This window comes from Aythya ferina, assembly GCF_964211825.1.
Source record: "Aythya ferina genome assembly, chromosome: 29".
NCBI classification, from domain to species: Eukaryota; Metazoa; Chordata; class Aves; order Anseriformes; family Anatidae; genus Aythya; species Aythya ferina.
The window spans coordinates 1,947,637-1,961,465 of NC_140326.1; the positions used below are offsets into that span (position 1 = coordinate 1,947,637).

The following is a 13,829-nucleotide window of genomic DNA, read 5'->3' on the forward strand; positions in this document are numbered from 1 at the left end:
AAACCTTCTTCAGCTTCACCGGCGTCAGTTTTATTTCTTCTTCGTCTTTTTTTTTTTTATTTTCTTTTTTTTTTTGTGGCTTTTTTGTTTTTGTTTTTTTTTAGAAAAAAAGGAAAACAATAAAAGTTCTTTAGCTGCTGTGGTTTTTTTGTTTAAATCTTTGAGGTAATACAGTTGTGCCCTCGTTCTAACAGGTTCCCAGAGGTTGATGGTTTCTTTTTTTATTTTTTTTTTAAATCCCCGACATCCGTTTTCCTTTCTTTCTATTTGTTTCTTTCTGAGCTCCCAGTTGGGCTGACATCCCTGGGGGGGAGGAGAGTAGGGGCTTCAGACCAAGATGAAGATTGAACATGGCTGGAGAAGAAAGGCTGGCAGGGCCCTCCCCGCATCCCTGCTCCCTTCCCCGTCCGATCGAGATGGCCTGGCTTGGTCAATGCAGAGAAGTCCCAATCTCACCACCAAAAAAAACTGAACTAAACCGCTTTGCTTGCGAGATCCGAGTGTGCGTTCAGAGTACTTGTTTTAAAAAAGACATCGCAGGCTGGAGCATCGTTCGCCCTTCAAAATTTCTGGCTTTGCTATTCATTTTAATTTTATTATTCACTTTTTTTTTTAAAAAATAACATACATTGCTTGTAAAATAATTTCTTTTTTTTTTCTTCTTCTTCTTCTTTAAATTAATTTATTCTTTCATTCGTTTGTTCTTCAGATGTCATTATTATTATTATTATTATTATTATCATCACTTTTCTTTCCTGGACCCCCCCATGCTCCCTTCCTACCCCCCACCCCAACCCCAATGCCCTGCTCTGTCTCTTTAGGAAAATATTCTAATGGCCTGAGTGGCTGCAGCGTGGCAAACCGGGCACTCCGGATCAGTCCTCTCGCAGATCCTCACGGCACACTCCATGCAGAAGAGGTTGTGGCCGCACGGCACCAGCGCTGCCGTAACTTCGCTTTCGAAACACACCATGCACTCGCGGCTGCTGGAGACAGACGTCCGGGCAGCGGCAGTCGTCCCCAGCTTGGAAAACCCTTGGAGCGGCTCTCCTTGGGACCGCCTGGGGAGACCAGAGAGATTGGGCTCTTGGATGGAGGAGGATGGGGAGCGATGTGAATTTGGGTGGATGGCACCAGTGCTGCTGGAACGCTGCTGTTTCGAGAAGAGCACCGAGACAGGGTTGGTGTTCTCCTGCCCAGCCCACATCGGGGCGCCCGACTCCGGCACCCCGTAATACAGATCTTGCTTGTTCACGCCGTAGTTGGGGAAGAGGTAACCATAATTGAAGTCGTTTTGGTCATTCAGCCGGGGTGTCTCGTAGACGGGGTCAACGGAGCAGTCGCCAATGCAACCCAGGCTGTTCTGCCGAAAGGTGGAGAGGGGTTTGCAGCCCGGCGCCGGCGTATGGACCCGCCAGGCCTCCGAGTAGCGGTTCTCCATGCCGGAATCGGGGCTGCTGGAGAGGAAGTCATTCTCATTGTTGTACTCCAGGATCTTGCCCGTCCTCACCGCGATGTGGGTCTCGATCTCCTCCCGAGCACGCTCCACGTTGCCCGGCGCACCTGTGATTTCGAAGACGGGGTCCCGGTCCCGACTGGGCGTGATGATGTAGGTGTTGGTCTGCTGCTGGATCCGCTTAATGGTGGCGCCCTTGGGGCCCACCACCAAGCCCACCACGCGGTAGGGCACGCGCACCCGGATGGTGACTTGCCCCGGCAAGGTGGGAGCGCTGCCGAAGGTGGTGCCGGCTTTGTTGCGGGAGGCCCTGATCATGGAGAAGTGCTCGGCTGCGGAGATGATCTCCCGCCGAGCCATGGCCACATCCTCCCGCCGCCCTGTCACCATGAAGACCGGCTCCTCGCCTCTCACCGGCGTCTTGATGTAGGTGTTGGTCTTTGCCCGCAGGGCTTTGATCTTGCAGCCTTGGGGAAGAGAAGGAAAACAAGGCAGGGAGGTTAGAAAGGACGCCTCTCTCACCACCCTCCCTTCTTCTCAGGAAACCAGGACAAGCCACCTCGTTTCCAGCAGGCTGTGTGCACCGTGCCACTGCCCAGGGGCAAAACACGAGGGAAAGACCTTTACTATCTTAACGGGGACAGACAAAATGCCAAAGGTTCCCCCTCACTCATAGCATAGCAGGAGTGTCTCCCCCTCCAGGAGCCCCCTCTTCTGCCATGCCCAGGAGGGCGCTGCCATTTTGTGCGCTGCCCCTCACCATGCAATCCCCCTCGGATGCTTCCCCTCAGAAAGCAGCCATCCTTCAGAAACCACCCCTCAGAAATTTCCCATCCCCAGGAACCAGGGAGAGCTTGAGCCCTCCCCATGGGCCAGCGGGCTCTGTGGGGAAGCCCATCCTGGCCAAGACCTGGGCCCTGCCATGTTGCCCCTCAGCGAAGATGGCCGCCCCAGTTGCCCCTTGCCACTAGTCAGCATGCCTCTCGGTACAGCGGCAGGATTCCTCTCTGCATGGAGACTTTTGTCCTAGTGTGGGGCTTTTGGTGTGAATCTGTGGTGCGAGCCAGACTCCGTTCTTTTCGGACAAGCCTGGGGGAAGCGGCAGAGATGCAACACTTCAGGCTCCCACCTCAGACATTGTGGGACCCCCGCTGTCTGCACTGCTGGGGGCTGGCGGGATGCTACCGTTTGCTTTGGGGCACAGAACAGGGCAGGGCTGCCCTCCTGCACCGAGGCAGAGCCCTGCCACGGTGCGTGCAGCCCTGCTCCCCACCAAGGGCTGCCTTCTGCTCTTGACCCCTGCTTTGGGGCATCGAACACCGGTGCCACACGGCTCCCCACCACAGTGGCCCAGGCACTCGGACCATTTCCCAAGATCACTTCCCATGCCATCCACTTGTGATGCCAACACCCACCCCCTGGAGCCCACCAAGCCTATTCCCTCTGCTCCCGACAGCTCAGAAAATGTCTTTCTGCTTTTCCAAAAAAGGCAAGAGACTTTTCACTGTGCTTTGGCTTCCAAGTCTTTTTTTTTCAGAAGGGTTTAGAGGCAGCAATGCGACTCCAGGTTCCTCGATGACACTAGGATGCCATCGAGCCACTAAATATTTTTACAGATGTGGCACAGTTTTCTAAACTACTTCTGGAAGCCCTCCCCGCGGCTGCCCCTCTGACCCTGCTCTCCAAAAGCCTCGCTCAGTGCCTGAAGGCATTTTCAAAGCCTTGGCACCGAGTTCCCATTCAGACTGGGGCTTCCTCTGTGGGAGGAGGTTTGCTCCAAGCTTGGGTCTCTAAGAAAAACTAAAAAATGTGCTTCTCCAGGGTACTGCATTCCTCCTAGTGAAAATGGAGTTAGGGGAGCATTCTGCCCTGGCTTCCCAAGCATGCAGGTGTCTGGACACATCAGGCTCAGTGCTCATGGAGCAAAAAGATCAGGATACTGCGTAAAATCACCTGTCCCTGCAACCTCCTCTCCCCAAAATGAGCCCACCTCTTCTCTCCTGCGACTGTTTGACACCACCCTAGCTTTCCACAGCACACTATGCCGACATCACACTTCTAACACAAAATGACCCGCCAACGATGCTTCTGTGACCAGGAAATTAAGATTCCGCAGCTGGTAGGCTGGAACATTATTATTTATACACACCCTAATAAATAACAACATCTCTCCCAGCTGGGAGCTGGGGGCTGCCACTCGCTTAGCGCTGCCACTTATCTGCAGCTCGTCTCACGAGACGCGGACTTGTGACATTGGGGTACTTGCAGGAACGTAACGATCCCACCACCCCTTATCATTAGGGAGAATTGAACCCTGCACCTTCAGCGATAAAAGCAGAACCTGGTGCCGCTGCAGATGGCAGGAATGTTTCTCCAAGCTCGCAGCGGTGGCACGCGCCACGCGCGGCTCATCCGATAGCTCCAGCTGCACGAAGCAGAGGCAGCCAGCCTGACGGGTCGCACTCCCCCTCACAACACCACACGGGCACTGGAGTGCAGCCTCATCCACCAACGAAACCTCCCGGCACAGCTTTGAACCCCCCTTCCCCTCATTTGTCAGAGGGTTTTGCCATGGGTGTAGAAACGCAGGGCGTGTGCAGGCAAATCCTGACTTTGCTGCAGACTCCCACTGCAACTTTTAACTCCTCAGAGTTACTTTGGCTCGCCGAGCCTCGGTTCCCGGTTTGTAAAATGGTGAGAATTGCTGTCTCTTGCTCTGCGTTACCACAAAACTTCCTGTAACAATTAGTGTGGTGATGCTGCTGCATTAAACGCATCTCTAAGCCACTGATTTCATGCTCCCGGGGAATGGAAACGCAAGATCTGACACAGAAAGAGCCAGGCAAATCCTGAAAGTCCAAAGCAAATCCAGCCCCTACCAGTCCTGTGCAGCCAACACGTTGCTCCCCACGGAGCTTGCACCCTGAAGTATATCTGCAATGCTTTGCTTAGCAAAGTTTTTAAACAGTTGATGTGGACCAATGGCTGCCTACAGCGGTGTATTATTAGTACTTGGGAAACTCGGTCAAAGAACAGGACAACTGTAGAATAAAACCAGAATAAAAACATGCACACAAAGTAAGAGAATAAAGGCTCCCCCAGGGAGCCTACGGAGGGCAGGATAAAATTGTATGGGGTTACCTGCATCCTCCACAACCCCGAGGCAGGCTGGGCTGCTCCTGGCCTGTCCTGGGCAGACGTACGCCTGCTCCACATCTGTGACTCTGGCTCCGAAGATGGAGATTCCATCTTAGGAAGATTAACCGAGATGCCACCATTTCCCCAGGGATATCACCGAAGCATCACACGGCAAGAAACGGGGGTGTTTGCAACAAGCATCCATGCTGGAGATGAGTCCCGTGCACTGCTGGGGACTGAGGCAGGGTTTGCTGAATTCCCCCACACCCCACGTCCTGCCTCCTAGCACCGCGAGGCTGGCTCTCGCTTGAACAGGGTCCGTAGGTAGGGATTCATCAGGGCTGGGCGCGGGGTCGGCGTTTTTTAAGGCACGGGACAATGCCCGTGTGTGAGGGGAGAGGGATCCGAGCCCTGCATCACAGGGAACAATCGAGGAGGTGACACGGAGGGTCAGGCAAGCAGAGCAGTGACAAAGGACAGGGGCTCCACGCTGGGGCCAGATGGAAGGGAACAGTGGCAAGGAATACACATGAATGAGGGCAAGCGTCAGCGAGTTACATGAGCTGGAGAGGGTGGGAGGGAGCCAGGGATGGAGGAAAGGTGATGGAAATGGAGGGGAGAGGCAAGCTGTGATCCCGCAGGGTGAGGAGGAGAATGAGGGGTGTGGAGGCCAAGGGAAGACACCCCAAAGAGGCAAACGGGAGACGGGCGAGGAGAGAGAACGGCAAGGGAAGGGGAGGGAAGATGGAGAAACGGACAAAAGGACGCATGGTGCAGTCGATGGTGTGAGAAGCAGGGGGAGGAGGGAGGGAGGGTCTCTGTGCAGGCCTGCAGACAGGAAAGCCAGCTTTGCGGAGGCAGACAGATGGGGGATCCTGCGCTTAAAAACTGGAGAAAATAACCCCACAGGAAATGAGACCAACTCCATCAAGACCAGCAGGTTCAGTGGCCCAGATCTCCTGCAGCTCTAAATCGGTGCAGACAACGGGCCAAGCCATAAGCAGCGCAAATCCAGATAACTCCACCAACTTCCAGGAGGGCTGCACTGATTTACATCGGCTAAAACCAGGCTGCGCTGCAACCTGATGTAGCCGCAGCTCCTTGCCTACCCCAGCCCCAACCTCGACCTTGCCGCACACCGCAAAATAGGGGCCGAGCTCTCCGACACCGCTCTGCTTCTGCCGGAGCGTGCCAAGATCAGAATATGGCCCTTCATGTCCTGGCCAGATTAGTAGCACAGTCTAGAGTGCTTTTTCTTTTTTTTTTTCTTTTTTTAAATGAAATTTGCCCTGTGTGTTTTTTTTAATGAGAGGCTTTCTTTGTGCGTAACCGAAATTTGGAAACAACATGCAACAAACTGCTTTGCTTGGTAGATTGTTAAAAAAGGGGAGAGAACTGCTTAGTAGTAGGTGGTGTTAAAAATGTAAAACTAAGAGGAGAAAAGGACCTGTAGGAACTATAATAATGTGTAACTTTGCTGTAGCATTCTACTCTTTAAGGCAGTGTGCAGACATCAGCTAATTGATCCCTGGCAGACTCCTGCCAGTTAGATTTTTATATTAGAGAATTAAGCTCTTTCTTGTTGTGTTTCCACTACCTAGCTTCTATTATTCTGATTTCTTTTTTTTGCCAGTAACACAGATCCCGAAGCATTTTGCGAAGGAGGCTCGTACGATCATTTCCTCCCCCCCACCCCTTTTTTTATTTCCTCCCCCCACCCCTTTTTCCTTTTTAACTTCGGTTAACTGATTGCCAATTGACTCCAAGTAAATGTGTTTGCAAATTACCCTAGTAAGCCACAAACCTTAAATTGCAGGAGCAAACCCTTGAGGGCTGCCGAGCCTCCGGCACCCAGACCAGTCACCTAACTGGAAGGAGCCCACAGAGCAGGAGCTCTGGCTACAAATAAATAAATAAATCTGGCCTAGACGTTGCCAAACTGGAGACGGGGGCAAGTCAGGGGGTGATTCAGATGCAGAGCCAAATTCTCCCCTGCATTAGGGGTAAGCAAACCCATCAAAACTAACAGGGAAGGCGTAAGGAGCTCGAGCCACCTTGCCAAGGCGACGAGGGTGTAGGATACGTCCAACCTGACTGCCGTCTACTTTGCTTTTGCTCATCCCAAACCTTTCCTCACTCGGAGCGGCCCAAAACCAACACGGTTCTGTGGGACCTCGTGGTTTACACCGAGGCTCCCGTGCGCTGCTCTGGCGGTGGCAAAAGGCCTTAAAACAGCTCCAAACCTTGCACGTGCCCCCTGCACGGGGCAAATGCCAGCAGGAGGATGGCGAGACAAAAAACCCAGGCGTGGCCACCATCGGGAATTTTACCCCAGTGTAAATTCAGGGTTAAACCCACAGACACCCTTCCCATTGCCGCTGCTGGAAGGCCGGATCCTGAACGGGTGCACGGTGCCACTGATGTAGCCTGGAAGGATCTGACCTGGCATCAGCTGGCACACCTCCTGCAGCCCCTGCACGGGCTTCACCTACAGCAGACAGCCCCGAGGTCATCCTCGCAGCTCTTAAACACACCACAGAAATCACTCCGGGTCCCTGAATTTCGTGGTTTTGTCAGACACGAGACCAGCTCTCCAGACAAAAGATTTTTAGTCCTCTTCTCATTTACACCGAGGCTCCTTCACGCTGCTCGGGCGTAAGTTACACCTGTAAATACCCCACTTCGGACATTTTGACATTGCCGGTGTGGTATTAAAGAGCCTAAGGGCAAATTAGGACTTTGTCTTTTTTTCCTGTTATCATCATCATCAAATTAAAGGACCATAAAATCAGCAACCATCCAATATCTCTGGTAAGGTGGGGCATTCTTTTCCCATTTAAGATGAAAGCCACGTTAAAAGACAAGCACACAAAGAACATCACAAATACACCCTCCTGAATATCTGTGGGGTAAGATTTTGCTGCATTGGAAATCTGATGAAAGTGGTGTCAAAAAACACCGGCGCGCACAAAAGGACCACAAACAAACAACTAAATCCCTTCGCATCGAGGTTTTATTGCACTGATGATGCAAGTTGTGTTTACAAGGTGGGGAGGGGGGGGGGGAAAAGAGAAAGAGAGAAACCAATACGGCAGAAAAATAAGCAACCGCCTCATTTTGGTGCGGCGATTTTACATCGCGATGAAAGTTGTGTTAAAAAGAAAAAAAAAAAAAAAAAAAGCAAAACGTGAAACACACCATGGAAAAAACAACGCGACCCCGCAGCGGCAGACCCCAGCAGCCCACCCGCCGCAGACAATCACCGCCTTGTTGTGTGGTGGTGGTGAGGGGGGGGGAAAACGGTGCCGAAGCCCCCCCAGGTCTCGGCATCGCCGCGCCGCACCGGGGTGGGTGTGTCCGCGGCCCCCGCACGCCACGATCCCGATCCCGATCCCGATCCCACCGCGGCACGCGTGGCGCCGGACGGCTCCTGGGGGGGCACGGCGGGTCGGGGGCTGCCAGACAAAGGCAGGGCAAGGGGGGGCAGCATGGTGGGGGCAGTATGGGGGGGGGGGCAGCGTGCTCCCACTGCCCTAGATTCGGGGCCGGCTGCGCCGCGGCCGGGCTCGCACGGGCATCCAGCAGCCGGATCTCGGGCGCGGAGCGCGCACGTCTCCCTGGAAAATTCCCTTTGTCTCTCTCCCAGACCCATTTTCTCCTCCCACCTCCAGTTCAAACCGCGCCAAGTCGATCCCGCTCTGCACTTTTTTCCGCCCCCCCCCCCCCATGGTGTAAATTCGGACGGATTCTCGTTAACACTCGGCAAAACGGGGCTGCCACCGCCTGCAGTCCCCCGCTCTCCCGGCGAGGCCCGGCTCCGGTTGCTGGAGCGGGGTTAACGGGAGGGCTGCCGGGGGCCCCCCCCGGGCCGGGTGGATGGCGTTGGCTCCCAGCTTTACGCAGCCACCAGTCGCCAGGATCTGACCCCCTCGCTGCCTCTCGGATGCTGTACATCCACCTCCACATGGTGGGTGGGGGAGCTGCAGTCATCAGACTTCCTCAATGGGAAAGGCTTCCTTGGACTATTTTTAAATGCTGGAAGCGTTGGAGCATGTTTGGAGCTACACAAAGAGCCCAATCACCTGGGGTTAGTGGGGCCTCTTGTTATTTGACTTCACCTTGCCAAGAAAGAGCAATTTATGCTAAGCTCCTCTCTCGCGTAATCTCATTCCTGTTGACAGCGGGGCCAGTTAGAGCAGGCTGGGAGATGCTTCACCGAAGGGTGGCTCTGGGGGCAGGTGACAATGGGTGCTGCCACCAACGCCAGGAGCACTGCTCCCCGAGGGAACGTATCCGCCAGGAGCGGGCGGCTTTGCCCCGCCGTGCTCCGACCAGCGGAAAGCCAAACCGACCCAGCACCTCCTCCCCACGCCTGCACACCCCAAGTGCACAAAGAAATGGGACAAAACCTCAAACGCGCTTCCCTCGGAGTCCTGCAGCCTCCTCCTCCCTGGCTCTGTTGACAGCCGTCCAGTTTGCCAGAGGGAGCAGATTTAACCCTGGCAGCAAAGCGAGAGCTGTGCCTTCGCTCGTCCACACCTCCGCTGATTTCTAGGAAGAACCTGGATGTCTTGGGGGCTGGGGATTTCTGCCTCTTTTGAAGTTCTCCGTCTAAACGGCCAAAGCATGACACCTTCGCACATCCTCCGCCCTTCCCAGCATCGCTCCCCTCTCCGCTACAACCACACCCTCGGGTTGCAAAGGACGAGGTTCTTGCAACCCCCCTGCCCCATCACCTCCGAGGCACGGTGGTGCTTTGTCCTTACACCCTGGCAAATCGACCCGCACAGCTCCGATGACAGGCGGGGTCCCGGGGAGGGGGCTGTAGGGAAGGTGCCCACAGCAGGAGGTGGCAAGTGGAACGTGGGTGCCACCAAGCACCCCGGAGCACCCTGCAGACCCCAACGGCTCCAGAACCTACATCACACCTGAGCGATGTGTCCCCGCTCCTCGCCCTAGTGGATAAAATGGGGGCACACCTGGAGGCCACGGCTCCGCCACCAGCCAGGGAAGGGGACCTACTGCCAACCCCGGGCAGGGCAGCGTGGTCCCATACTAGTCAAGGGACCTTTTTTTATCCCTGTCCCCTCACCTTTCCCTTTCTGGTGTCCTCCCCTTTGCTCCTGCCCCCTGGCACCGGCCTCCCCGGGAGGAGCGGCTCCCGGTGGGCCAATTTGCCCAAAGTGCCAATTTTGGGGCTCCACGCTGTCCCGATGAGAGCCCCCACGCTTCCCGGCAGGCTCTCGTGCCACCGAGGAAGTGCTGCTTGAATTTGGTGCCAAACCCAGCGCTGCCACGGACCCAGACGAGGTCTCCAGCTGGTGATCGGCTCCGCTCCTGGGGCAAGCCGGAGCTGGCAAGCTCGGGCCAAACTCCTGCAGCATCCCCCAGCCCAAGCAGGGTCCCCCCCAACCAAAACCTCTTCGCCAGTCACACTTGCGTCCATCCCAACTAAAACACCCAGGGCTGAGCCCCGTTTACACCCAGGTGCCTGCACACAGCTCCAGCAACGCACAGGGCGGTCTTGGAGCAGGTGGAAATCCCAAGGCCAGAGGCACGCCAAGGGCCCCCGTGCCCAGGTCCAGGCCGCTCGCGTGCGCTCGTGCCAGCAAGTTAGACTTTCAGAGGTGGAAAACATTTTACGGTAACACGAATGGCGCGGCTCGTCAGATCAAAAAAGACCAAGTTAAAGAAAACGCTCACCCCTGTTACCCATCAAAGCCCCGATACGATTTTTATTTTAATAACACTTTTTTTTTTTTTTACCCTCCTCTTTTCCGAGACGTTCCTCGCCCCATTCACCAGTACCCTCACACCACTCGCTTCCCTCGAGAGCCAGCTCCCCTCTCCCCCATCTGCAGCATCCCCGGGGGGTGCTGAGCCCCAGCGTGGCCCAGGATTTGGCCCCCAGGGATGGCGCCAGGTCCCTGCAGCGTCCGCACCCAGCTACGTCGGCGAGGCGGCCGGCACAGCCCAGCCTCCCGACAAAACCAGACCCGGGAGACACGGCTGAAGGCCTCCGAAAATAACCGGCGGGGTCCAGGATGGCTGCTGGGGCGCAGAGCTGCGGCTGCCCGGGCTCTGCCGAAGCACCCTTGGGTCCCAGCACGCACAGGATCCGGCCCCGTCGAGCCCTGTCGGGGGGCGCAGCCTGACCCAGCCAGGGCTCCGGCCGCTAACGCTTCCCAGATGTGGGAAAACCCTCACGCACACGAAAAATGGTGGAAGAAACCCAGGTTTTCCATGTCCGCGCACACCGCTGCCCGCCGAGCAAACCCCCCCAAAAAAATAAAATACCCTAACACCTGAAGTCAGGGCAACGGTGAGGCCGGGGGGGGGCACAGCAGGGGCACCTCCTGCATCACCCAGCGTCCCCCCCCATCCCACGCCGCCCGTCTGTCTCCCAACTTTAGGGAACAAAGGGGGCCTGATTCTCCACGGCCGTGCCCCCGCCGCGCAGGGCTGCTGCCAAACCCCTTGCCCGGGGGGTGGCGGCCGTGCCCTCGCCCCTACCCCAGCCTTTGGCACGAGGTGGGGGGGGACAGAAACCAAAGCAGGACACCTCGCCACCAACTCACGGGGCTCGGGGAGAGGACGGTGGCCCCCACACCCCCGGCTTCGTCCCCGGGCGAGCCGAGCCACCGGAGGCCCCATTGTTCCCGGCTCGCGTTCCAGCCCAGCGACGCGCGGCCATCAGCCCGTTCGCGCCCCTCGGGTCCCCGGCTGGCGGCATCGGCCTCACCCATACGGGTCCCCCCCCAGCTCCCCTCTCTCTGCCACCCCAACAGCAGCAGGGCTCCAAAAAACAAAACAAAAAAAAAACCCTCCCAGCTCAAGCAATTTCAATTCCCAACCCAAGAGGAAGCATCTGGATGTGGAGCCGCAGTCTCTGCCCGTCACACTTCCAGAGCGTCAAGTTACTTGCTTAGAGAGAGAGAGAGAAAAAAAAAAAAATCCCACTTAGCCACACTATTATTATTTTTTCCCCCCCCCCCCTTCCTTCTGCAAGCGACACAAACTTCTCTCGCCAGCCCCGCAGTGGCTCCGCGCCGACCCCCCTGCGCCCCCCACTCGCGGAGCCGGAGCGGTGGGCGAGGGGTGACTTAAGAGTGGGTGTGGTGTGGTGTGTGTGTATATATATATATATATAAATATATATATATATATTTAATTTTTAAAGCCCTCCTCCATTCCACCTCGCTCCGAACAGAGCCGCGAGGAGAACAAAAGCATCACTGTCACCGAGCGGGGCCGGGCGCTCGGCGGCTGATGCCAAGGGGGGACCGGGGACACCCCACTCGGGACGGGGTGCCGCGTCCCATTGCGGGGTCCCCGCTTGTCCCCCGGGGCCAGGACGAGTTCAACTTTCCTAAATCCTCTCCTGGGGGCCTCGTTAGGCCCGGGGGCTGCCGCCCGGCCCGGCAAAACCCTCCCCAACCACACCCCCTCGCTTCCACGCCGAGCCCAACAAAGGGGATTTTTTTCTCCCCGCTCCAGCCACGACCCCCTGCCTCCCCCCCGGCTGCTTTTAGCCCCGCTTTTTCCTTTTGGGGTTCGGGGGCGCAGCGACACGGACACGCGTGGGCATCCCCATCACCCCTCCACTGACTTGGGGGGGGGGGGGGGGCTCAGCCCCGGCTCTCCGCCGTGCCCGGGTGCTCCCGGGTCGCCCCTTCCCCTTTGTGTCCCCCCCTTTGGGGCTGGCCCGGCTCGGCTCGGACAATGGCAGGGGGAAAAGCTTTGTGGGGGGGGGGGGGAAGTTCGCGGTCCCCCCCCCTCTCTTTTTAAGCGGGGCGGTCCCGGTGCTAAAAAGGGGGTGGGGGGGGTGTTGCACGGTGCCTCCCGACAAAAGGGGAGTCCTGGCTAAAAAGGGGGGTCCTGACCGAAAAGGGGGGTGCTGGCTAAAAAAGGGGGGTGCTGGTTAAAAAAGGGGGGGTCCTGGCCAGAAACGGGGGTGCTGGTCCTAAAGGGGGGTCCTGGCCATAAAGTGGGGTGTTGGTTATAAAGGGGGGTCCTGGCTAGAAAAGGGGGGCTTGGCCAAAAAGTGGGGGGGTCCTGGCCGAAAAGTCGGGGAGTCCCGGCCGTAAAGGGGGTGGGCCTTGGCTAAAAGGGGGGTCCTGGTTATAAAGGGGTGGGGGTCCTGGTTATAAAGGGGGGGAGTAATGGCCATAAAGGGGGGATCCTAGCCATAAAGGGGGGGATCCTAGCCATAAAGGGGTGGGGGTCCTGGTGATAAAGGGGGGAGTCCTGGCCATAAAGGGGGGATCCTAGCCATAAAGGGGGGATCCTAGCCATCAAGGGGGGGATCCTAGCCATCAAGGGGGGTTGTCCTGGCCATAAAGGGGGGATCCTGGCCATCCGGGGGGGGGGTCCTGTCCCGGCTCCCCCCCCGGCTCCTCTCACCTTGCCTCCCCACGATCTCAGCCACGTGTTCGGAGCTGGGCACCGGCACGCACTCGGTGGTGTTGGAGCTGCTTTTGAGCCTCAGCTCGGCCTCCTTGTAGAGGGCGCACAACTTGGGCTCCGCCGCCCCGGCGCTGGGAACCGGGGGACCCTTCGGGGCCGGGGGCGGCGGCGGAGGCGGCGGCGGCGGCGGCTGCTGCGGCGGCGGCGGCGGTGGCGGCGGCGGGGGCTGCTGCTGCTGCTGCTGCTGCTGCTGCTGCGGGTTATTGTTGTTGTTGTTGCTGTCCTCCACCAGCACCACGGCGGCCGAGGAGGAGGAGGAGGAAGGCTCGCCTAGCCCCAGCAGGCAGAGCTGGTCCAAAGCGAGCTGCAGCGCCCGGTCATCCTCCAGCAGCGCTCTGTCTTTGCCGCTCCCACCGAAACAGCCTAAATCGCCGAAACCCCCGTTCCTTTCCATTATCCCTGGTACTACCAGGCTAGGCATGGCTAACAAAGACTTGAGAGGGGGGTTGGGTGGTGGTGGTTGGTTGGGGAGGGTGGGGGGGGGGTGTGAGAGAGAGAGAGAGAGAGGGAGAGGGAGAGGGAGAGAGAGAGAGAGAGGAGGGGAGTGGGGGGGGGGGGACACACAAAGAGCTCGGGAGGGGAAAAAAAAAAAAAAAAAAGAAAAAAAAAAAAAAGGCAGAGAGAGAGAAAAGGACCCTCCGCCCACCTCCCCTCCGCCTGGCCAAGCCCCTTTTCTCTCTGTAACCCGAGCCCAGGCACTTCCAAGCCCGCCGGGGTCCCCCCGCCGCCGCCTCCGCCCCCGGCTCGCAGCCGCCGCCGGTGCTCGGAG

The 13,829-nt window shown here is 57.4% G+C and overlaps 1 protein-coding gene across 1 annotated transcript; it reads right to left on the reverse strand.

The window, feature by feature from the left end:
- Positions 1 to 807: 807 nt before the first annotated feature.
- On the reverse strand, positions 808 to 13,488 carry MEX3A (mex-3 RNA binding family member A). Its single transcript, XM_084500576.1, has 2 exons — positions 12,998 to 13,488; positions 808 to 1,923 (listed from the first exon to the last, which is right to left on the reverse strand). The coding sequence occupies exons 1-2, from the start codon at positions 13,479 to 13,481 to the stop codon at positions 818 to 820; spliced, it is 1,590 nt and encodes a 529-aa protein (XP_084356702.1). The 5' UTR covers positions 13,482 to 13,488; the 3' UTR covers positions 808 to 817.
- Positions 13,489 to 13,829: the final 341 nt, after the last annotated feature.

Bases quoted from the DNA above. Each gene is read 5' to 3' on its own strand.
- MEX3A (XM_084500576.1), bottom strand. From the start codon at position 13,481: ATGCCTAGCCTGGTAGTACCAGGGATAATGGAAAGGAACGGGGGTTTC. The intron at 1,924-12,997 runs GTGAGAGGAGCC...CTCTTCCCCAAG, and splicing joins TGAGATCGTGGGGAGGCAAG to GCTGCAAGATCAAAGCCCTG.